Genomic DNA, 26,078 nt, shown 5'->3' with positions numbered 1-26,078 from the left:
ACATCTGCCAGTGGGACGGTTGATGCAGCGAGGCGGTGCAGCCTGGGAGGGCCAGCTTTAGCTTTTCAGTCCTGCACGGATACCTCTACATTCTCTGCCCCTCCGGCCTCTTTCACTCTGTTTTCATCACTTTTTTCGCCCCGCTCCTGCTGTGTATGTCGGCAAAGCTGAGGTCTCCAGTCCTGATTAAAGAAATAGCCCAAGTCACTGTAACCTCCACCGATTCTCATGTCCTCATGTACAATACGTTCAGCCACATGCGTGTTCATTGTGTTCTGTGGCACATTTACCCACCATATTGGTTGGGATATAAGATGAGCTTTCTCTGCTAGAAATATTTCTAAATCAGCTGGGTCAGTTAATAATTATAATAATGTATACAGACACGCCTGTGATACACACACTGTTCCTGACAACCAGATGTAAACTGACACACACACACTGTGAGACACAGGAAGTCGTGGAGGTTTACGTAAACACACAACAACACAAAGCGGCGCTTTAACACCAGGATTTGAGTTACTAAGTAAAAAAAAAAAAAAAAAAAAAAAAAATCAGTTCAGGTTATAATACAGTGAAATTCATATTGTTGTTGCTGCACTTGAGGCCTTCAGCATCTCGCTGCATGTTCTCTGCATTGTGACTAGAGGTGACAAGCTGTGACAAAGACTTAATTGAACTGAATGGAAGCGAACTGAATCGGATGAAGAGAGGCCGGTTTGAAGAAAGATGCCGAGAGGAATGTGATCCAGTGCCTCTCTGAGGCTGTGAGTCACAGGCAGCCATACAGCCGGCAGCCGAAGACAGTCGCTTAGTTTGATGTTAACTTGTTTCTCCTCCGGCGGCGGCTGTCACCTCTTGGTATGCCTCTGTAGTGGGAGCTCAGATCAGTGGGGTATCTGAGGGCCTGTCGGTCTGCTCTCCATCACAGCCACCGCCACTTGCTCCAGGACACAGGTAGCAAAGCTGCACCGCTGACTGAATGATAGGAGAGCCGTGTTGCTGGCAGTGCTGGTTGCGGGTAGAGCTTAATGGTGCCTTTCTCACTCAGATCTTTGTTGTTCATGTTTCTTTAAACGCATTGGCTCTTTGCGTGTGTCCCAAGAGGATATTAAAAACAAAAGCAAGAACAACCACCTTTCTATCATGTTTTTGTGTGCAGGTAGGTACTGTAAAAATAAAGTCAATATTTAACAAAGACTGAAACCGATGAAAGGTGATTCAAAGCATCAACATTCACCTTTCATAAATTTACTGAAGTCTCACAGGTGGTTTATTACTTCATGCAGTGTTTCTCTCTTTCAGCTTTTTCAGTAATTAGCGTGTTGTTTGTTATTCCGACTGGATGAAATAGTCATTATAGAAAACGATGAGTTATGCCATTGAGAAAAAATGTGATTTATCCACATTAATATTCAGACAAAAGGGAAATAATTCCTGATCTTCTCCTGAAACATCTGGATTTTGACTTTGCTGTGGTAGTATTCCGTAGTATTGGATCACTGTTAAATTTTGTGGCTCTTGGATGATATTTTCATGCTTTTGTGCCTGGAATGATCTTCTTTGGCCTGCTTTTAGCTTTTCTTGTATTGCATTTCTGTTTCTCTCTCTTTGTGTGTGTGTGTGCATCTGAGCTTGGTGTTGTGTAAAGCTAGAATGCTTATATTTTTTGGAATACTTGTGTTTTAATGAAAAATTCTTCAGTGGAATTTGAAGGCTTTGTGTATTAGATTAAAATAAAGTCCTTGCCCCGAGTCATTTATGCTAGGGAGTCATGTCATCGGTGGTCTGTTTAAGTCACGAAGAAAAAAAGATTCAGAAACATGCTCATTCACCAAAATTGGCATTAAGGTCGTGACAGTTCACATTTTAACGTGTATGCACTTGGTGAACTTCACCTAAAGTTCCATCAGCAGCTATAATACACCAAAGAAAATTCTTGAGTAAAGGTAAAAGAAGTTGTGCAATGGAAACAAAGAAAAAAAATTCTGTTTAATTTTCACTGTGTGAATCTATACTTCCATAAAGAAAATTGCAAAAATTAGTAATTGGATAAGTCAAAATTTAGTTTTCTCTAGGATAACTCCAGTGTTTTCAAGATGTTTTGGTGGCAGATGCAGTTCATAAAAACCTTTGACGATGAAGTTAAACTTTTCTAACACACATATTCAGTGTCAAAGTAAACCATGGCAATGAAAACGGGACTCACTCCATTATTTTTTTGTTGATTTGATTAGCATCGAGAAGTGGCGCAATGCTAATAATCAAGACTTGCATTTTTAATCATAAATACTTTAATACATTCTTCAAATATGAACCCTTTCCAGCTCACCTAGTTGAGTTAATGTGCAGAAGGGCACAAAGGACACTTGTCTGAGACCATTAAGTGCCAGAGACTTGAATCAGATGCTATTGTGGCCACATCTCTTGGAGCGGTTTTATTAACACAAGTTCCACATCGCTGCGAGGTGAATGAATCAGATAGCTCGTAGTACCAGCCCGCTGTTCCTATCAGCGATGCGGCCGATATGAACCATGTATCATTGCAAGATGATCGGCTCAGCTGGCTGTCAGGGACAAGTGGCGTCGCTCTGTATTAGAATGACTTCCTGGTTGGGCGGAGCCAGAGGGAGCCAGCTCGCACATGGCGGCCCGGAGGCTGCGGCGGTGGGCTCAGATGATCAGCTGAAGGCTCTGCTGGTTGAGTCAGAGGTGATTGTGACTGGCTGTGAGTGATGACTGTCGCATTTCAGGCTTCTGGTGGTTTTTTAATGAGCTGAGACAAACACACACACACACACACTCACAGAGAATAGCAGCTTAGAGGAAATTATCAGAGTTTCTGGAACATACTGGAAAGAAAGTTTATTATCAAGCGATTTCAATAAAGATTTTCTTCTGCATGAACTCCACTCACTCTGCTTTTTTGTGTGCTTATTTTGCAGGAAGTTGTACATTTGATGAGGGCTTCTCTCAATGCGACTACCAACAAGATCCTTACGACGACTTCGACTGGACGCACATAAACACCCAGGAAGTGCCGTATGTCTCACCAGACCTGCCACAAGGTGAACACACGCCTTCATTGCCTCTAACTTGAGCCTCTCTGAGCCACTCCATATTTCCTTTCTCTCTTCCCCTCTCCTCTCCTCTTTAATCAGTTGGGTTTTTTTTTTCCTTTCTTTTTTCTCCATGATGATGATGAAGGGGAAATTAAATCTTTCTGCCTTGGGGCTGAGGGTCTAATTAACAGAATATGAGGTCATTAATCAACAGCAGTGAACAGGGAAGGTTGCCTACTTTACAATGTTAAAAACCAAAATGTTATAACAGTAACCAGCTATGCATAGTTTAAATGCTAACAAAACCACAGAGTGAGAGCGACGAGCAGCTGTATGAACTTTAAGTGAACACAGGCAGGAAACTGATACAAGCCAAAGATGTGTGTTTCCTTTCACTGTGCCTCCATCTCTCCAGTCCTTCTCTCATCTCACCTTTCCTCTTCTTTTGTTTGCTCTTTTCCTTTCCTCATTCCTCTTAAATTCATTTCTCTCTTTTCACAGTTTATTCTCCTTTTCTTCTTTCCATGCTCTCCCCTTTCTGACTCACTTCCCTTTCCTCCTGTCCTTCCCATAATTTCCTTGTATTCTTTGCTTTGTATTCTTTCGGACACTTATTTCCCGTTCTTCCCTTTTCTATCATTTGCTGTCTTTACGTCCGATTGCCTTTCCCGTTCTTTCCCTACCTTCCCTTTCCTATTTCAGGGGATTATGACTTTGTTACCATGACATTGTAATGCTGTTATTTATCAACCGTGCTTATCATCATGACAACCCAGCCCGGCTGACATTTAGAGAAAGGCTCAGTTTAACACCAGCTCTTCACACTTTTCACCCAGACACACACTCAGTGTGTGCCGCTTGTGGCCCCGCATCTATTTAAGCGGCGACGCCGACGTGTGGCGCCCAGTGGTCCCCAGCCAAAGTCTCGAATTTACTGTTATTAATACCAAGTGGTGTCGCTATGCAGAGAGGGCCGATCGAGCGGTTTGAAGAGGTCAAACACTCGGGCCTAGAGTGCAGAGGTAATGCCTGGAATTAGCATAGCATTAACGCCTGTGAAGGATGGTGGAACGGGGATGGCAGAGCAGGTTAATGGTTTGGAGATGTTAGTTGCTGAAGGGGGAGTTCAGAGCCTTGCCTAAAGGTACGGGAGCATGAACTGACATTTGATGTGTTAATAATGCCAGCAGGGTGTGGAACAGTGGCACAGTGGCTGGAAAATGAGGTTGCTGGAGGGGATTACAGATAGTGCACTTGGCTGGGTTTCCTATTTGGAAGGAGCAGTGGGAAGTGGGTGAGGGGTTGAGTTGGTATCTTAAACGCCTGGCCCAGGGACACGTTGGTAACTTCTATTATTAGGAGGGCTTTTCTCAACCAGCCACAACCACCCATCTGGCCAGTTGAAGTCCCCTGAAGGCGCAGAAGTAAACTGCTTTGACTTTCGACCTGTGAGAATAGAAACATACCTACCCTTGCTCTGGGAGGATTGTGAAGAGTATTTGGCATCCTGACAACCTTTGGGGGTGAATTCATTTCTCTGATGAGGAGTTCAGACTCTTGTTTTATCAAAGGTAATGCTTAAAGAAAAGAGGTCATCGACTCAGAGCTTTTTTTTTTAAGAATCATTTAGACTCATTGCAGAGGCATCAATTATACGTTTGTCCTTTATAACCCACTCTGATTCGTCCCAGTTGCTAATCAGCAATTGCGCTTAAGGCAGTATTGAGTGTGCAGGGATGTTTTGGCAGTTTTTCGCAATAGAGATAAAACTCCTCTATGTAATCTCTCTGGGGGTTGACGCTGGCACCCGTCACCATGGCAGGGTCTCGACGCTATGCTGGCAATGTGCATTGTGCCAGTTGAACATTCATAGGCTGGAGCTCTGTGGCTCAGTGGACTAAAGCAGATACTTTTGACTCATAATGTTGTCAGCCAGTGCCACTAAACCTATTTGGCACGCCATTCTCTCTCTGTCGCTCGCTTTTCTCGTGGTGTTGTACTGTGTGTTGTCTAATAAGCAAGTCGAGGGAAAAATGCATGTCGACTGCAACAGGGCCACTCTCTTGACAGCTGGATATGGCAATAAATGCTCAATATTGAAGAATGCCATGGCCTGAAAGTGACCATTCAGTAAAACTTCACTGGCATTGTGTCTGCAGCATCGGGAAATAAAACTTTAAATAATATCTGTGTTAGTTGGCATTACATGATAAACAAGTCAATCCAAAGCAGCACAAATTAAAATTTTATGGCAGCACGTCTGGCTGACGCGGTTGGAGTTAAAAATGTGGCAAATTGGAAAATACATTTTAAAATATGAAGTCCCAACTTGTCTGTAAAAATAAGGAAAATGGCTTAGTTAGTGGAGTGGGTCATCCTGGAATCACACTGTTACTGTTGCACACTGGTTTGATTTTATGAGACCAACCACACAAAAGCAGAAAAAAAACCAAGAAAAAAAAAAAACCCCAAAACATTAAATGCCATAAACACCATCAAGTATTTAAACATATGTATTTTTACATTTATAAAGGTTTAATAATATTAAAAAAAATGCATTTAAAATTTTATGTTCAAAGATTGTAATGGGGAAAATTCACCAATAAGTGTTGATCAGAGAACTAGAACTTACTTTTTTTTTTTTTTACATCCTTAATTGCTAATTATGGGATTTAAACAAACGTGTCTATGTGATAGTTGTTTATAGTATTTTAAGCAGTCATTTAATTTAATCTATTTAATCTAAATTAATCCATCCTAAACTTAATTGATGCATCTTCTGAGGAGGTTCATCCTGTCATTAGAGAGATTTCCCATGTAAACAACGTGTGTCTGGGTCTCCAACCAGCCTGTTTGTTTTTTTGCAACCCGTGTAATTTGATTGGCACCTTAAAATGCTAAAAATGAAACCACCGTGTTCGCTGTTATTCCACCAGCAGGTTGTTATTGTTTTGCTGAAGAATACTGTCCTCTGTCTACCGGCGCTGCCGTTGTCATTATGTGACATATCTGGGTCTTAAGGCTGTCACGGCGGTATTTTTAGCCTCATCGTTACACTGTGGCGTCATTATATTAGCGGCCATTTTAGACTTTGGCAGTTCAAAGACATCAGCCATTTTAGAAACTGGCAGATTTCAGGTGTCAGATGTTCTTGGCATCTCAAGGTCCGCTCATGGGTGCTGTATCAGTTTCCTGTAGTGCCAGTCTTTTATTACTCATATTTCCCATCGCTATTTTTGCCCCCAGATTAAGTGTTGTTATTGTTCTGTAACGGATGGCTGGTTTTTGAGGCAATTTCAATGATTTTAAAAATAATATAGGAAATTCTTTCAGTCAGCACGGCATGTTAAAACAAGTTGAATGCATTGGTATATGTCGTAAAAATGCAGCTGTTTTTAAATAAGCAAAATCCATCTGCTGCTGCAATTATTTAGCAGGCGGTGTTCTGATTAGCTGATGTGCTAAAGGTTATATTTTGCAATGTTGTGTGTGTCGTGACATATCTGGGTCTCTGACAGATAGGAGTATTTTTAACTGGCACTTCATCTTGGCAGCCATCTTAAAGGCACTTTTCTCATGTCACAGTCTTTGTATCAGCGCCAGAAAGATGGAAGAAACAGGAGCAGCGTCCATCATGGTCTCATTCTGGACAGAGTCGGAATAATAATGCAGAGAGAAGAGGGAGGGAACCTGCTGCTGGCCTCATGTTCTCAGTCTGATTGGCTGAAGTCCATTTTGGATGTAGTCAATTTGGATATTGGTTGGTGACATTCAGAACCAGGAAGTGGGATTATTCTAATACCTCCATGGCAGAGGTGGTTCTGTGTGGCTATGTGTTGAAGTAGGCAGGGGGGGTAATGAGAGGAAGTGAACCCAGATCAAGAAAAATGAAGAGCTTCAATCATAATTGGGAAAGTGAAACTGTGTGTGTGTGTGTGTGTGTGTGTGTGTGTGTCCACGCAGACACATGAAAGCGTGCACCAGTTGAAAGCCTGTTGTGTTCTCGTCCGTTGTGCCGAGAAACGTGTTTTCTCACAGTAGATTAGCTGAACAATAAGAGATTATCGCCATTGTCTCTCAGGCTTTTGTATATGGCATATTGTGTATGATATAATGCGCAAATACAATTAACTAGTTATTGTCACTGCTCAGTACTTTGTATGCAGAGTTTTAGAGGTTTTTAATTAAAAAAAATCTAAACTTTGTTTATTTTTTATCGTACCCTGTACAGTTGTGTTCTGCATTATACCGTCCATCCCTTCACTTTTTTATATCTCTTTATTTCACTAAATCCGCTGTAAATCTGCAAGATGTGAAAAAATTACAAACACAATGCATATTGCAAAGCTTCAATAGGCTACCATGCATCTTGCGTGTCTAATTTCTTTCTTATTCAGTCAACAGTAATTGTGTTCAGTTTACTTGATATAAAGAAGGCGAAAGCACAAAATCTTCAGATTTAAGAGGTTAGAGCCACTAATGTGTTAACAAGCTCTTCAGCTTCATGAACGACTAATCAAAGAGCGAGATTGACTAATCAGTTAATTAAGACCTTTTTGCATTTTAAAGAGGACACTTCAAGCAGAATTAAACGGTAACACGAGCTAGTTTCTCTCAATTTGGGACGAGCTATTGTGTGAGATTGTGGGATTAAACGCCAAGCAGGAGCGGATCACATTTCATCATATTTTCAGTGCCACAACATCTGGTTGAGGTCTGAGCTGATTACGAGAACATCTGGACGCGCAGACTGACTGTCCTGTCAGTACACAGAGATTATGTATCATGTCGAGCTCCATTTCTCAGTCAGCGCCTGTCAGTACGAGGTGGAGTGCGCAATAGTGACAGCAAAATTTAGGAAGTACCTCAGAGATATTTGTGGCTTTATCAACCAGGGTTTTCTCGAGATTTTCTTAGTGGAAACTTCTCCATCAAATACGATTCCCTCTGAACTGAACGATTGTGGGTTATATTGACACCAACAGAAGATACAATTGATGTAACACAATGTGAACAGTATTTATATACTGACCGATTTCTTATATGCGTTGGACTTTCCAAAAAAAAAAAAAAAACATTTCTTAGCGTTATAAAATGCTCCTCCAGGCTGAATCAGAACATTTGATTTGTCTAATTTTTCATGTGTTAACTTTACAAATGTAAATAGTTTGTGAGCACAGACAGAAAAGAAGCATAACTGAAGAAACAGAAACACAACTCGCCTTTCAGACGTCTGACTCGCTGCAAGAAATTAAATATTGCACGCATTTGAAGTTTTTTGACAAGTGCAGCTAAGGAGTCTGAGCCAAACACAGCGACTGGCATCAATATTACATCATTTTGCCAACAACTACTCAGTTTGAAGGTTCTCCTCAATTCTTTTTCCCTGTGTTTATACGCTGTTGGCCAGCTCAGAAGGAGCCCTACAATCGCACGGGGAGAAACAAATGCGGCAGTCATCGGAGCAAGGGTTTACTTTATGTGTCTTGGAGGGGCCAATATGTGTACTGTAAGCCCAAAAGGAAAGAAAGGAGCGGTAAACAGAAGGGAGTGAAGTGTGCAGACATAAAGGGAGGGAAATAAGGCTCTTTATTGGAAATTCTGAGAGAATTCAGTGCTTTAAGGTATATTTGCATGAGAGAGAGGCTGCAAAAGATTGGCAGGTAAAGTGAAAGGATTGAAGTTGTTCGCCTCTATTAGTTTATATTGGATGCCAGTAGAGTATTTAAACTTATATGTTGAACGTTTAGGTGTGCAAATGAGGTGTGCACTGCAGCCAAGGATGCAAATACTGTAAGGGAGTGCTATTAGGTGACTGGAAAACAAAGAGCTACATAATCCTGCATCAGCTCAGAGCTTTTTTCACTCTTTAAGATACACAGGAGCTCTTGGTTTGCTCCTGTAGGTACATGTAACACAAGCTTTGGGCATGCAGCCCACTTTTTGGCAAGTCCAATCGTAATACTCCCAGCGTCTCCACGCTAACTACCCCCTCAGAGGGCAGCGGTGCTAGTCCGTTCAAGCTTTCAGTCGGTATGTGGTGTACAAGTGCAAACAGCTGCAAACCAAAAGACTCCTGGGTCTTTAATAAAGTTTTATGAGCAATTCAGATCACTATGATCTACTTTGGTTTTAACTCCTATGAGTCCAGATTGCTTTTAAAACTAAAGTGTTGTCTGTTTTCCCGTGTCTAGGTTCCTACATGTACGTTGATGTCTCTCAGTACGACGTTGGAGAGAAGGCCAGGTTTCAGCTGCCCGTCATGAAGGAGAACGACACTCACTGCATCGACTTCAACTATCTCCTCACCAGCCCTGACGGCTCCAGCCCCGGGACCCTCAACGTCCTGGTGAAGGTACTGAGCAGCCCACCAACCGCACAGCCTGGACATGTCTTCAAAGGCTTTGAATCACTGCTTCAAACACTTGCTGTTGTGCATTTTATAAAATGTTCTTTTTGTATTATTTAGGTAAACAAGGGTCCTTTGGCCAACCCCATATGGAACGTGACATCCTACACTGGTAAACAGTCCACTCTTGCTTATTTACATTAGCTGTAGATTTGCTTTCTTGCATGTTCTAACTCTAATGTTTTTCAGGTAAAGACTGGTTGAAAGCCGAACTCGCCGTCTCCACCTTTTGGCCCAATGAATATCAGGTTGGTCCCTAAGTAGCAACCAGAAGAATTGTTCTACTGTGTGTATAATTTTGTGTTTCTCAGTTGTGGTGATCTGAACACACACTGGAGCTTCAGGTGTTGAGAGGTGATAGAAAACCTACTACACTGTTGCCCATTGATGCAGCTGAATAACATGCATGAACACACACACACACACGAACACACACACACACACGAGGCGATAAGATAATGGACAAAGACAAAGAAATGCACCAAAAAATACACATTTTTGGGAGTGCGTTCAACACCTATCTGATCTAACCTAAACATTTAAGATCTACATGTGCAGACTTGATTGCAGCTCTATTGTAGCAGGCTGCATTATACTCTGTGTTTGTTTCTGCTCCGTGTTTTCCTAATTTGTGTCACTCAGTGTGATTTCTGTGTGTGCGTGTGCATGCGTGCATACGTGTGCGCGCTGGCTGGTGTTGACAGATGCGTCCATGTTCCCGGATATCTTGTCTCCGAACGTTCTCGCAGGCATATATGCACACACTGATCATGTTAACACACGTAGCCTTGGGAACACATAATACTACTGTATGGCAGGGTGTGAAAGCATCCTCCAAATGGCCCATCTGGAGCCCAGTGCTACTCGGTGGCTATGGGAGGAGATCACCAGCAGGGAACTCGTGTGTCAACATGTTTTAATTGAACGTAATCATCCTGGTTTGCAGAGGCTTACAGAGGTTCTTTTTTTTTTTTTTCAGGCTGTGAAGCAGGCTATTATATTTGAGGTTACGAAGCTATGTTTTTCATGTTCCAACATGTTTCTGCGTTAGCACTTCAGCTTGAGTTGTAATGAGACTGGTTTTGCCAGACTGCAACACAAACATCTGCCTTCTGGAGACGTTGCATTAACTTTCATACATTTAATTTAAACTGAGTTGAACCCTTCTTGCAAAATCCTAAATCCATCCCTTCATCACTCTAACCCTAAAGCATGTGTTTACTACAACTGCTTTGATGCGTTTGAGACCACAAAGTAAGTGTAGAGGTTGGTGCTTTCACCTCACATCAAAAGCATTCCCCGTTCAAGATCAGCAGGGCCTTTCTGTGTTGAGTTAACATGTTCTTACTGTGTGTGGATTTTCCACAGGTACTCAGGTTTTATCCCACTGTCAGAAAAAAAAAAAACAAAAAAACAAACAAACATGTTTGAGATTAATTAATTAATGCCTCTAATCTTCCTTTGATGGACAACTGCTTTTACCCATGGTCAGCTGTGATTGGCTCCAGCCATCGAGACCAGGAACTGAATAAAAACAGTCTGAAATGGATGTAATGCTTTTCGTCCCCACAGGGAAGACATTCTCATTTAGGGAGCATGTACTTTCACAGACACCCACAAACAACAAATGTCTACACATAAAAACACCTCACCTTAAAAGCAGGAACTAGTAGTATTGTTCTTAACGTTAGTTTCTTTAAAGAAATAATAATATTTCAACTAAAGTCCAGGTTCAGATTGACAAATACAAGAAGCACAACCTCATCAGCCAGATTAGAACAAGAAATGGTTGAAAAGTGATAACATCACAATTAATTAAATGATAACTCATTCTCCATATAGTCAACCATGATATTACAATGCTTGTGTTTTTCAAATAGTGTATGTTCAGTTAACAAGTATTGTATGTGTATATAATATATACATATGTATGTGTTTATAATGGAGGTACAGGACATGTAGTAACAATTTCTTGAGTTGATATATGATTTTTAATGGCTAGTTTGTACTTCATTGATTAAATATTTTATTGAAAGAATCATTAATAGAATAATTGCTGCCTTTCTGGCTGTGCTGAGATTTTTCTCCCCGTCATTATCTCAACCTCCCCCTGCTGTTTCCCACCATTTGAACATGTATTACCGGAAGCTTTTGGCTTCAGATAAATATGTGCTGTATGCCAGTGCCTAAACACAATTTGCATTTATTAGGATTCCGACTATAACATGAGGCGATAAGAAGTCTCCTCTCTGCAGCTTTAAACATTTTTGATTCAGCACCCATACACGCATGCATCAGGGTGATATATGCAATTGGACGATAAGAGGATGTATGCTATCGCCCAGCCCTTCTCTGGAGTGATGATATGTCAGTCCGTAGCCTTCAGCGTTTCGGAGTGGCTTTGCCTGTGTGCGAACTTGTAAACACGAGCCATCAATAAAGCGGCTTCATAACAGCGAGATCAGTCAGTCGGCGAACATTTGATACGTGAGTGCCGAGAGGTGACTACCATTCAATCCAGAAATAGCAGAATTCAAGGAGTCTTATGGCCGACAGTTAAATTTTACGAGGAGATAAAATCAGCAGCGACTCACATGCAAGCGGCAGTGACCCTGGACCTTGTGGAAATTATTTTAATTCTGCCCAAAATTATTGCCAGAGCTGTAGACAAAGGGATGGGCTTGATTTGAATGCTTTGAAAATGTGACTTAGGTTTGAGATTCAAGAAGGACAGCAACTGCTGCAAAGCCGTTAATCATAAATTTATATCATTCAGATATCAGTTACATTTACACATGTTAAAGAAATGCACAAAATAGTTAGATTTATATATTTTAAATGAAATTAATTCACCTTTTATACCAATTTTTCCAACTATTGCTGGAGCAAATCCAAACTAACTCTGGGGACACACACACCTTGACCCTGAACTAGAGATTTTCCAGCTGTGAGGCTGCAGTATGTATGTAATTCAAAGCTGTTGTTGATGTTTCTGTATCACGTGAGCAGCAGCGTGATAGGGAGACACCCAAAACCACAAGTTTGATTCAATTAAACCTATGTTTTGAACAGACTCGCCTCAGCTATTTAAGAAAGCGCCCCGAGAAAAGCCCTGAAGGGAAAGCATGTAACTGCCATGACATTAAATTTACCCCAGCATTCAGAGACTTGAAAGGATTTCTTTCGCCTCCTGCTCGTGCCATGAACGTGTTCCTCGGGGACTCGGCCTGGACACGCTCGTGATGACTGCCGCCTTAAAAAACACTTATTGAAGATAATGCAGAATGTAATTGTGTGCATTAATAGACATGCTTGTCCGCACAAAGAGAAGAAGCGACGAGGTCTTGTTACCTCCGTCGAATCAAGCGTGGCTGTAATAACAATCAGTGATGGACGGAGCGGGGAGGCAGGTAGACGGGTAGGCGGGCCGTCCGGCGGACAGAGATGAAGGTATTAAAAGTCAGCTGATGTCTTTCTGCCGCGCTCCGCGGTGAGCTATGAGTGAAAGATGATGGGACGGAGAGACAAGACAGATTGGTAGGGGAGGAAGACCGAGAGGGGGCGAGAGTGTGACAAGCAGGAGATGATAAGCTATGGGTAAACAGTTCACGGCAGATTTCCTTTTGCAGGTGATGAATGACAACAACGGCTCACCTCCTTGCTCTCTTTCTGCCTCCGTCTCTCATCTCGGCGGTGAACTCTCGTCCTCCTTCTCCCCTCTGTTCATTACACTACCCTTCTCTGAGTAAACACTGTTAGCAAACAGATGGCAAGTTGAGTGAGACGGAGAGAAATTAAAGAGTAAAAATGGTTGGAAAGGTGTGATAATGGGGCAGGCAAAGAGTGAAAGGAGCTGGGATTGTTATGCATGCGTGAGGCGGACGAAGAGGAAAAGATGGATGAGGAGAGACGTCTTCGCTCCGAGTCTCGGTTAATGAGATGGAGGGAAATTGAAGCACCTGTTGACTGAAAATCTTAAATTTCAACTATTAACATATAGTGGTTTCCCCCCTCTCCCCTCTGTTGCCTTGCAGCTTGCAGATGTTACTATCAAGCACGCAATTTGCATACTCAGCTCTGATTTCCTTCCTCGCTGGTGTGCTTGCATAAACAAATTAGTTCAGAGTTTTATGTTTTCACACAGTTTTATTTATCTCATCCCCCATTCACAGTAATCGGCCATCATAATGAAAAGTGGCCTATCAGTGGAATATCTGAACGGGGAAGCCCTTCGGTGCAGTAATGAGCCTACTGGTCTGTACGTTCCCAGTTTAAAGCTAAAGCATAGAAAACGTTGCATTTCCACTCCCCCAAGGGGAATCGATATGAGTACGGCACGTTGTTTTCCAGTGCGTCCGAGGACACCAAGTCAAGTCTGCAGCAGAGGTTTGAATCACAATATGCAGCAGGTTTGTTTTTCCTTTTTTTTTTTTGTCATTCCTATGATTGGCAAGCTGTCTTACCAGGCATGCTTCAGTCTGAAAAACTGGAACAACGCTGACCTGCTGGTGTCAGACTAACATCCACGTTGTTTTCTGCAAAAAAATGTTTAACCACCTCCAAAGAAGTGACACTCGCAGCGTCATTTTGAAACTGCAATCTACATGTCACTTTTGCCATATTCACCATTAACCCTCACATGAACCTACTGTGTGTATTGGAGCATTTTAGAGCTATCCGTCTTCTGCACCGTTTTATCCAATTCAGAACTGCAGGACTGGAGCAGAATCCAACTGACTATGGAAGAAGGCAGAGCACGCTCACCAGTCCATCACGGGAGACATGCACATCTGAGGGCAGTTTAGATTGACAAATTGAGCTCATATTCATCCTTTCGGACTGGGGAGGAAACTGGATGTCACGGGAAGAACATGCAAACACTGCATGCACTGCCTGGGAATGAGCACCAGTTTCACTGAGCTGCAGTTGTGATACAAAATAAAGAAAAGAGGCAGATGCAGGGGAACAGGCTGTGAGAGAAATGAAAGGAAAGCAGCGAGGCTGAATGACATGGGAATGAAAAACAAGCAGACGGAGCAGACCCTCGACTCTCCACCTTACCACTGCAGGTTTCATTGCTTATTATCGTTTTTGTAGCAACCATTTTATGTGTACCAAAGAAGATTACTATGATCCACCAGGAAGTATCTCATTCATCCACCCTGCCTCGCTGGCCAGTATGTATAAATCCATCAGCAGTCAGAATGGCGGCTTTGTATTTATCCAGCTTTATGCACAACATCAACGGCTGTCACTGACTTTTCATATCTCCCTTTTGGCAGCAAATTTAAATGCTGTCTTCGATACACTAGCTCCTAGTTCACATCTAAACATTTGTTGTATAATACCAAGCCAAGTAGAGTTGGGTTCGGTAGAAAATGTTTCAGTTTTCTCCCGAGAACAGTGTTTTTGTAATTTTTTTCCTGTTTTCTGTTCATTTTGTTTTTTGCACAACTTGTTTCCTTTACAGATTGTAAATGACTTGAGAGTCATCAATGGCTTTTTGGTCAAACACTCATGTTGTTGTTTAACACGCTTTCACACCGGGCCGTGTACTGTCACTGATAGAAAAATCGACTGGTACATGGTTTTACGAAATGCATTGCGATGATGAAATGAATAATGAAAAATCAATATGCCACAGTCCGAAGCTGTCCAAGAAGGTCCAAAGTGATTTTTCCAAAAATGAACCGTTAAGTTTTTTTCAGCGGACTGACAGGTCCCGGGTTATACAATGGGGGAAATAAGTATTGAACGCATTAACTGTTTTGTCATTACATTTATTTCCAAAGATGCAATTCATGTGACATTTCTTCCAGACACTGGTATTAACTCAAATAATCCACACATGAAAAGAAATCACAACATTCAAATCCATAAATAGTGATTATGTGGAATTAAGTGCAATAACACAGGAAAAAAGTATTGAACACACTGTCTGAGACTCGTTTGATACTTTGTGGAGAAGCCTTTGTTTGCAGTGACTGCTTCCAGACGCTTGTTGTATGTATGAACTAATCGCCCACACTGCTCAGGTGTGATTTTTGCCCATTCCTCCGCACAGATTGTCTTCAAATCCTGAATATTCTTTGGTGCCCTCTGGTGAACCCTTATCTTTAGTTCTTTCCACAAATGTTCGATCGGATTTAAGTCAGGTGATTGACTGGGCCATTCTAACACATTGATTTTCTTTTTTTTAAACCATTCGAGAGTCAACTTTGCCGTGTGCTTCGGATCGTTGTCCTGTTGAAAGGTCCAGCCCCGTCTCATCTTCATCATCCTGGTGGATGGCAGGAGGTTCATCTCAAGAATTTGCCGATAGACGTTTCCATTCATTGCTCCTTCAATTATATGAAGTCTGCCAGTACCACGAGATGAGAAACAACCCGATGCCATGATGTTTCCACCACCAAACTTCACTGTTGGTATAGTGTTATTTGGGTGATGTGCAGTGCCATTTCTCCTCCAAACATGGTGTGTAGTATGACACCCAAAAAGTTCAATTTTGGTCTCATCTGACCAGACAACATTCTCCCAGTATTCCACAGGCTTATCCAGATGCTGTTTAGCAAACTTTAGACGAGCTTCAACATGCCTTTTTTTGAGGAACGGAGTCTTGCGGGCTGAGCGTCCATAGAGGCCATGGCGGTGGAGTGCATTGCCTATCGTTTTCTCTGTAACACTTGTACCTGCTGCCTCCATGTCTTGCTGGAGTGCTTTCCGGGTGGTCCTTGGCTCTTTGAGAACTCTTCTGACCATCTTTCTGACTCCCTGGTCAGAAATCTTGCGAGGAGCTCCTGTGCGCGGCCTGTTGATGATAAGGTGATGCTTCTTCCACTTGCGGATAATGGCCCCAACGGTGCTTACTGGAATACTCAGATTCTTTGAGATAAGTCTGTAACCAGTTCCATTCTGATGCTGAGCAACAATCCAGCTGCGAAGGTCTTGAGAGAGCTCCTTGCTTTTACCCATCATGAGATGTGTCTTGTTTGACTACTTGGTGAAAAAACAACCTGTTTATAGGGCCATCAATTAGCACTAACCCAGCTGATGTTGGTTTGCACTTATAGGAAGTACAAAGAGTAATTACTTTCAGGTGTGAGATGGTATGGTGCCTTTCCTTGACAAACTATACAGCTTTCCCATGGTGTGTTCAATACTTTTTTCCTGTGTTATTGCACTTAATTCCACATAATCACTATTTATGGATTTGAATGTTGTGATTTCTTTTCATGTGTGGATTATTTGAGTTAATACCAGTGTCTGGAAGAAATGTCACATGAATTGCATCTTTGGAAATAAATGTAATGACAAAACAGTTAATGCGTTCAATACTTATTTCCCCCATTGTATGTGAAGAGTACGAGCTCAATCGGCCAAGAGTTGGAAATGATTCTTTGAGCTCATCCCATCGGACTCAGCGGATTCCGTGCTAGCAGACTCACGTGATAGCAATGCTTTTTTTCATTGGTTGTGGCGCTATTTTAGCCCACCCTTTTCCTTATTTGATTGACAGGCAAGTGACAGGGTAGCAGACGGGTTTCCTCCCGGTTCAATGGCAGCGGCGCACCAGACAAATTTACTGGTATTTTTTTTCAGCGTGAGAAATACAATATGTGGCGTGAGTGTGTGACATAACACCGAAATGCGTTACTGTCACGCTCAATGTGTGACACTTGAGAGCCCTGTATTAAGAAATTAAGAAATATTTGCAGCATTTTGCAAATAAATACATTAATAAAGAGATGTTTCTTCTCCTTTTTTGTGCATTTAAATACAAGAGGCTAAGCTCATGCATATTCTGTGGCCATCATTGTTCAAAACATTTCGATTTATCCAGTATATGTTCGGACCTGTCCAAAAAACAGGCATGAATTGGTTCACTGCCATTGTCAAAGACGAATCGATTATCTCAAATCCACAACTCGTATGATTTTGACCAACATCACCTTTACACAGGCGTGGGCTTAAGAACTGTGTAATAATGATAGTAATGTATGTAAATCTCTCCCTTTCTTTTCAGGTCATATTTGAAGCCGAGGTTTCGGACAGCAAAGCCGGCTTCATTGCCATCGACGACATTCAGGTGCTCAGCTACCCATGCGGTGAGTCATTAGCTTGCCAGCAATTAGTCCTAGCTCAGTGGATAGACACTGATAGCTTTGGCCACTAATTAGACTGTACCTGGGATGGTTTCTGTTGCAGTCGAACGCTCAGATAAGTGGGAAGGTGACACAGGAGAGAAGGATTGTGGCGAGGGGAGAGAGACAAGTCGTCAAGAAAAATGAGAGAATTTTTTTTTTTTTTTTTTTTCCAAAAAGGAAAGTGAGATTGCAACCAGGAGGAAAACAGGAAGAGAGAGGGAGAGTAGAGGAGAGTGAAGCGGGAAATGAGACAGTATTAGGGCAATCATGGAAAGAGAAGATTCTGACCACTCAGCATTTTCAGTCTCTCTCTTTATCCCGCACACACACACACACACACACACACACACACACACACTCTCTCTCTCTCTCTTCCTCTCTCTCTCTCTCTCTCTCTCTCTCTCGCTTGCACACACTTTGCAAACACACTCACAGTGAACAGTAGCTGTCTTGTCTCAGTACTGACAGGAAAGAGATGAGAGCCGCGATCCATTTTAAATTCGCTCTACGTCTCTGCTCGTCTTCTCCGCTCTGCCTGGGTGTTTCCTTTCCACAAAAAGGAAGTTCGGACGACAGGCTGTTACAATTACCAGAGAAGGGTCTGCTTATCTGCAGCCGAGTTCATGCTCCGGAGTCGATACAACTGCTTTTGGTCATCTATCTAGAAAGACACGAAAACCTTTGAAGGCAATTCAGCTTCTCAATGGATTCTATTTATTATTAGTTAAAAAAAAAAAAAAAAAAAAAAAAAAAAAAAGCATCCAACATGCAGAGTTTGTGGCGTCCTGGTATTGCCTGGTCGCTGTCTGCTTTAGAAGTAAAAACCAAAACTCAGACTTGAGATCGAGGAAAACCTAAAGAGAGGATCTCCTGGTAAGGCAGAGCACCAGGACTCTTAATAGGAAGGAGCAAGCATTTGAAAAGGAATTAGTACTTAGTCTCCACAGTAGACGCATTCATTCTCACAGCTGCATTTCTGGACACACGGGTTTGTGTGTGCGGGTTTTCATTCACCGTCGGAGCTGCTATCTATGATTGCAATCACATCCCCAGAATAAAAATGTCATCGCTGAACTGCATCTTCAGCCTCGAAAGGCTTATTTCACGTCTTTGCGCGGTAGTTAAGAATTGGAAGCCTCGTGAATTATACATACTGGATGTGACATTGATGTTACCTCCCAGTGTCAGTTCATTGTAAAGCTTTGATTTTTCTCCAGCTCCAGTAAAATCTAATTGCAGTAATAACCAACATTTTCCTCCAGGCGTCACGATGGCCAGAAACGTCTTCAGCGTGTCTGTGATAACCAGATCTGTTTGTCGCCTCATTCTCACTTTGGCCAGTTAAATATAATAAAATACAAACATTTTAAGCACTAATACATGTAACCTTACCGTAACCTCCGTCTCATTTTCTTCATTTGTTTGACCTCCTGCAGATAAATCCCCTCATTTCCTGCGCCTCGGGGACGTGGAGGTGAACGCCGGACAGAACGCCACGTTTCAGTGTATTGCCACTGGAAGAGACACTTCCAACAACAAACTCTGGCTGCAGGTACATTTATTCACACAAAATCATCCGAACTCCAGCATTATTGTGCGATTAGCAAGTAACTTTAAATATATCTTATTTTGACAGAATGGGGTCAGTGAATGAGATCGGGTTGATACTTTCAGAACCACACACTGCTGAAGCACACACTCTGGTTGATCTCTTCTGGGCGCACTCACTCTCTCTCACACACACACACTCACACACACACACACACACACACACACACACACACACACACACACACACACACACACACACACACCCAGGGTGACTCCAGGCCATACATCTAGCAGCTAACATGATTAAGAGTTTAATAGCCGCTGATTTCATTACGGCTCTATTGTAGCCGTGACCTTCAAACCTGCTGTCAGTGCGGCGCAGGCGGGTGGCAGTGTGCGTCCATGTGGCTGCGTGTGGTCCCGTGTTGCCGTGAAACCTTGAGCAAGGCAGTTAACCCTCCGTAGCCACTTCAACGATCTCCGTCTCTGTGTGTTTTTTCTTTCTGTTCGTGACCCAGAGGAGAAATGGAGAGGACATTCCTGTGGCTCTGACCAAAAACATCAACCACCGGCGGTTCGCTGCCTCCTTTCACCTCAAAGAAGTCACTAATCAGGATCAAGATCTGTATCGCTGTGTCACCCAATCAGAGCGCGGCTCCGGGGTGTCAAACTTTGCAGGTCTTATCGTCAGAGGTGAGGCATTCAGAAAAACTGTATTTTCAAGGTTGTTTGATTGATTTGCTGTCAACTCTCTACTTCTTTGTGATGCGACCATTTTTCTCTGATTTTAAATTAAATATCAGCTTTTTTAGGGATTAAATATGGTGGGTAGGTTTTTTTGGAAAGTAATGACAGTATGGGTGGGGGGGGTTTGTGCGCGTTTTGCCGTTTTTATTCAGCCTGCTGTAAATCTTCTGCTGTTGCACAGCACCTAAAATCAATCAATGAAACTTTATCTATGTCAACTCTCATGCAGGTGACTGATAAGCAAAATGAAAACAGCCAGTGAGGCTTACAAAACAACAAACTCAATAATACCAGTTGCAAAAATTGGAAGAAAAAAAAATCTGTGCTGCCAACAAAACTCCATAGCATTGAGCCTTTGCATCGCGGATTTCATCAGCTGTATCTGACTCTCCAAATTCAATGCGTGTGTAATCGCTTTTGAAAGAAAATGCATAAATTATTGTTGTTTAGTTCAGTTATTGTGCATTTCATATTGACAGCATCTGCAATTTGTGAAATGTAAAAGGTTTATAACAGCGATATTATATCATGGACGTTTAAGCAGAAACATGCAAAGGTGATTTCCCTCATCTCAGTCAAATTATTGAAGCAAAAGTCATCACAGTGGAGGGGAAACCACAACAAAAGCTGTCAATGTACCAATAACTCGTCGGGCGCCCTTGAGCATCAGTTGCAGCTTGACAACAACGTCTCATGCTGTTCACAAGTGGACTTATTGTCTGCATGGCATCCCACTCTTCTTGAAGGGCGGCCCTCAGGTGGTTGAGCTTCTGGGTCGCAGAGTTACGAGCCTCTACACGGCGACTCAGCTGATCCCAGAGGTTTTCAATGGGATTCAGGTGCAGAGGAAGAGCATACCACTCCATTTGAGGTATCCCAGTGACCAGCAGCCGTTCTGTGCTGATACAACTGCGATCAGCTGGAGTATTGTCCTCCATGAAGATAAAATTAGGCCTGTTTTGTTAATGCAGAAGCACAATGACAAGGACTATTTAAAGCACTAGTTCAAATTGAACCAAGAATTTTATTGGTCAGTTCATGGATCGAACACCTGTTCTGAATTTTGCTGTTAAGCTCTTTAGAAATCAGCAAGCTGTGCAAAATATACAGAAACATTGAACAGTTGGACATATACATTCAAAAGTTTAGAGAAGGTCACATTCAGATTATAGACTAGAGCGTCTTAGCTACAGCTTGAATCTTCACCCTGAATCTGAATAGAATATAACAAAATAATATAGAAAGCTATATATGTGCTTCATTATACCTAAACTAATCTCTCCTGAACAATCAAATGTCCTACAATAAATTAAGAATCTCTTGGATGAAATAACAACAATAAATAGTAAGAATAGCCGGTAACAATAGCCAAATAAATTTAATAAACATCTTGTGGACAGATTAACAGTCCTTTGAAAAACTATGAAAACTGGACATATGCTCAAGACAGAATGTTGAAAAGAAGACATCTGGGTTTGTCCTCGTTGAAGCGGGGACTCGAACCGCGGTTTATGGAGTTCCAAAATCTTTACACCTGCATCTACTGCTGATCCCGTGACTCCGCTGGCCTGCAGGGCTGGTACGCTGATTCTTTATGTGAACGTCACTTCAGCACAATGCCGTCCGACCGCAGCCACAGAGCTGCTGCCCTGCATGTTTCAGCATCTCCCCGCACAACGCACCTGCTTCACATGAATACCTTAGCATCAGCCTTTGCAAAAAACTGCCTGGGTGGACTCCAGCTCGTGCAGCACAGAGATGTTGAAACATGCAGAGAATGGAAATAGATATCACCGCTTCCAACAATGGTCATTTGTGAAATTCATTTGAATTGTTGTGGTTTTACTCCTTATACGAGTAACTTTGTATTTTGTCAAACCTTTTGAATGTCAAGTTCAGTTTCCAATGAAAGACACGCTCACTGCGTCTGACCGATAAAATGTAAGTCACTCACACAGTATAGGCTAATGAGTCGGTGTGTGTGTGTGCATGCAGATGAGTGTGTGCTACCGCTGTGTCTGAGTGTGTGAACGTCAGCCAGTTCCATTGTCATCTACGTTTGCGGGTATGTGTGTGTGTGCGTGTGTGTGTGTGTTACGTGAATGGAAACCACGTGAGTGTGTGTGTGCTCCAGTTGTCATGTGCATCTGACATGTGGTTAATAAGGTGTCACCAATGTGTGTTTGAGATGGGATGCTTTATTCATTCACATCCAATAGCTCACATATTCAATTCATCTCCCAGAGAGAGACGGAGGAGGAGGGCAGGGTGTGTGTGTGTGTGTGTGTGTGTGTGTGTGTGTGTGTGTGTGTGTGTGTGCGTGTGTGTGCGTGTGTGTGTGTTTGGGGGGGTTGAACAAGATTCAGAAAGAACGATACGAGAGTGACAGAGAGCAGGGGGAAGGAGCGGAGGAGGGCGAGCAAAGAGTGGTGCGGAGACGGTGGAGAAAAGTTAAATGTAAATAGTCAGCTCATTATCCAAAGAATATCCATATTAGAATGAGGAATATGTCTGAATATGTAAACAGCCGAGGAGAGGCATGTTTATTATTCTGCATATGAGATGGCGGAGGAGAAAGAAATGAGAAATGAAAGGCGAAGCCTGCGCAGTGTATATGAATATTTGATGGCACATATCACACGGCGGAGGTCTCGCGCGGTCCGGTGCAGCGGTTCAAGTCCCTGTGTCACTTGACCCTTTGCACTGCCGTGGCTGAGGCTACAGCTCCCCAGTGAAAGTGAATAGATTTGTTATGTCTTTTGTCGAGAGGATCCAGCAGTTGAAGAGACTTGGTCTTTGCCGATTTAATAAGAATCAGTGAGTGGCTAATGTTTATTTATCATGAACATTGCTCTTTTTTATTTTAAACATGTGAAGAGGAGATAGAAATAAAACACACAGCTGGAGATATGTGTCAAAACATGAAGAAGACCAATCTCCATAAAGCATGTGAGAGTAGACTTTCACAATGTGTGAAAAGATTCTTTTGGAGCTTTGAGAGATATTGCTGATTATGAATATTGATCTGGAGTCTGGTTGTTAGGAAGATATCACTATAAAAGAATGGGGCCTGCATGTATAAATGCAGAAGGAGTGGAACTTCATGTTTATTTATTAGAAATATCAGATGGGAGATGAGAGCCAGAGAGAAATCAAAGAAACAGGGAATATGTTTATTTCACTTGTGGAGAAGTGCGCTTGTTGGAGGTTTGATGCTCCTGCAGGACACTGACGACCATGAATACGGGCAGAGTTCAGCTGCATTGCAAATTTTTTTAAATATATATATTTTTTTACTCTGAATATTTTAATATTTATTTATTGCGAAATTGAAGCTAATCGGAGAGTGATGTGGAGACCACTGGAGGAACGGTGGTTATAAGATAGGAATATGATAAGCAGGAGAACAGCGGGAAGGGAAAAATCCTCGGGACGTGCCGAAAATGAATTGTATACATTAGAAATGTTTGGCAGTAGGACGCAGACCCGGGTTTCAGCTTCAAAGAACAGAAAATGCTCCACTGGGGGATGCATGATTGCTGTGATACAGGTAGTCCTGTATCGCCTATTGATATTTATAACATGTAGATGACAGCCATGTGCCATTATTGTGCGCTGAAGATGTCAAAACCCAAGAGACAAAGTACATTTTGCAGACATAGGTACGTCAAGGGAGCATGATATGTGCTTTTCTCACTTTTTTTTTTTATTATTTTTTTTTTTATTGCTCTTTTTTGTCAGTAAAATCTAAAAACACAGACTGACATCCTGTGATTGATCACAGGCCAAAAAACAATTGAATAGTGCTCAAACATGGTATTCAATTTGTTTACTTTGTAAACCATTTACTTGCAGTCCTTAGGTTCTTTAATGATCGTAATAATCAACGATTGGCTAAACCGGTGTCTCATATATGGCCATTCTACTCAATTCAATTTCAATTCAGCTTTATTTAAATAGCGCCAATTACAACATAGTCATATCTAGTCTCTTTTACATATAAAAAAAATCAATTAAAATCAATTATTTGTGCAGTTTTACTCCAGTAGCAGATGAAAACATATGGAACAATACAATTTCTGCAATTGGTACAATATACTGAACAGTAAATTACTTGTGTAAATGATAATGCAGGTTATTTTGTCATTTAGACATAAAAGACATTTATTAAGCAAAAGAACAAACCAGCCAGCAAAGTCTGTTTCCTTTTAGTTCTCTTTGAATATCTTCTTAACCATTTCAATTCAGTTAACTGAATCTGAAACTGTTTTCTCAATCATATTGCATATTTTTTATGACTGCATTCAAATTCTTTTCCAATGACATTCTTTGACAATGACGTTCAATTTCCTGTGGCTCACTGAATTACCGTCCATGTGAAGTGATGCACAACTTGCTTTTTGTGAAAACCAAGAAAATGTGTAAATACATCACATATTCAAAAAAAAAAAAAAAAAAAAAAAAACCTCGCAATGCTGCACAGAATCTGATGAATGTGTAGGTAAGATTTTTTTTTAAAAAATGGTTATCTGGAGGTCACTCTTGAACCTTTGTGCTGTCGGTACAGTAGATTCAGTTCCAGTATCTCTTAGCTTCGACATTGGATGGATTGATAATGGCAAGCTGCAGCCCTGCCTTTACAAGTTTTATCTGTAAATAAACAGCGCAAGAAGAAAGAGTGTGTCCGTGTGTGTGAGTGTGTGTCGCGCTTGGTTTGGTCGGAGGCGTGCTCCAATAAAGCCTTGCCCTCTGGTCCCTGCAGTGACAGAGTGCATCATCACGCCAGCTCTTATCACACACACAAACATGCATCACCATGCCAGCTTGCATTACACACACAACCACTGGCCTAAAAATCTCCTGCAAAATCACTGTCACAAAACAAACACACAAATGCATCAGGCTGAAGAGGACATGCAAGATACGTGAAATCCTGACATTTGGGGATGACTGTGCACAACTGAAACATTTTTTTTTTTTCCTGTTTAACTTATAACTTATTTTACACACACACACACACACACGCACACACACACATTTAAGTAGTACTGACAGGTTGAGCTTCAGGCAATGGGGAGCGATACAAAACCTACTACACTGTCGGCCATTGATGCAACTGAAATAACACGCACGTGCACGCGCGCACGTACGCATGCACAGATTCACGCTCACTCACACAGACCCATGCAGACTCAGACACACTCCTCTGTGGCTCTGGAGGTCAGATGTCCTCCAGTGAGTTCTCCAGTGATGGCAGCAGCGGTTCGCAAAAGCTAAACTTTATTGACAAGGTTGCTGACAATGGACAACAAAGCAGAAGAAGAACATGCCTGGTGGCTGCCAGTCGCTGCTGAAATCTCCTCCTCCCCCCCTCAAGTTGGCCTTTATGTCACTGGCACGATGTTTGTTATCAAACTTGAATGAAGAAAATCTCTGAGTGCCTTGGGATTTTTTTTTTTTTTTTTTTTTTTGCCAGTGAATAAGATGAATGACACCAAAAACAAATTAATCATCGAGATGTGTTCGGTCAAACTTGACACACGCATTTCAAGTTCTCCCAGAGTTGATTTGTTTTGTTATAATCATTTACATTTGACCCAGAAACTGAAAAAAAAAAAAAAAAAATAGCGAGAGGTTTCACACATGTGATTAATAATAAAAAAAAAAAGATGGTGACAACAGACTCACCACAAACTATCGCAGTAACACTACTGATGATTTGCTGCATTTTTTTTTTTAGGTCAACTGTACAACTGACAAGTGATGGAGAGACAAAAAGCAGAATAAAATCTAAAGCCTGAACCCCTTCCAGCTCTTGTTTTTTCTCTGGAGTCGCATAATGACCCACTTACATTTCTTACTATTTCATTTTTGAGTCTATTATTTATCTTTTTGATAGTCGCTGCATTCTTCAGTCGCACGCAAGATGAAAATGCACAAACCCAATATTTTTAGAATAATAAAAAAAAAAAATGTATTTCTCTGTCCTCCTTTCTTTAGGTGTGTGTTAATCATGAAGTTGTTTATTTATTTGGTGGCGTTGTGAGCTGACATGTTGTTGACGGTATTGGTTTTCTGAAGTCACTTCAGCATTCATTATCTGGATTCTCCTCCAACTGCCGCTACGCGTGTGTGCGTGCGTGTGTGAGTGTGTGTGTGTGTGTG

The 26,078-nt window shown here is 41.8% G+C and overlaps 1 protein-coding gene across 20 annotated transcripts in view; it reads left to right on the top strand.

Moving 5' to 3' along the window:
- The window catches only part of ptprk (protein tyrosine phosphatase receptor type K), a 114,179-nt gene that overhangs the window by 43,456 nt on the left and 44,645 nt on the right, over positions 1 to 26,078 (top strand). For all 20 annotated transcript variants that reach the window (XM_030109720.1, XM_030109734.1, XM_030109733.1 and 17 more), the window contains 7 exons: positions 2,946 to 3,068; positions 9,257 to 9,417; positions 9,532 to 9,583; positions 9,661 to 9,719; positions 17,495 to 17,576; positions 19,052 to 19,167; positions 19,685 to 19,859. In XM_030109720.1, the coding sequence (XP_029965580.1) occupies positions 2,946 to 3,068; positions 9,257 to 9,417; positions 9,532 to 9,583; positions 9,661 to 9,719; positions 17,495 to 17,576; positions 19,052 to 19,167; positions 19,685 to 19,859 (768 nt within the window). The remainder of the gene's footprint in view (positions 1 to 2,945; positions 3,069 to 9,256; positions 9,418 to 9,531; positions 9,584 to 9,660; positions 9,720 to 17,494; positions 17,577 to 19,051; positions 19,168 to 19,684; positions 19,860 to 26,078) is intronic.

Source organism: Salarias fasciatus, chromosome 15, assembly GCF_902148845.1.
Source record: "Salarias fasciatus chromosome 15, fSalaFa1.1, whole genome shotgun sequence".
Classification (NCBI taxonomy): Eukaryota; Metazoa; Chordata; class Actinopteri; order Blenniiformes; family Blenniidae; genus Salarias; species Salarias fasciatus.
This window is presented reverse-complemented; position numbering and strand designations above follow the sequence as displayed.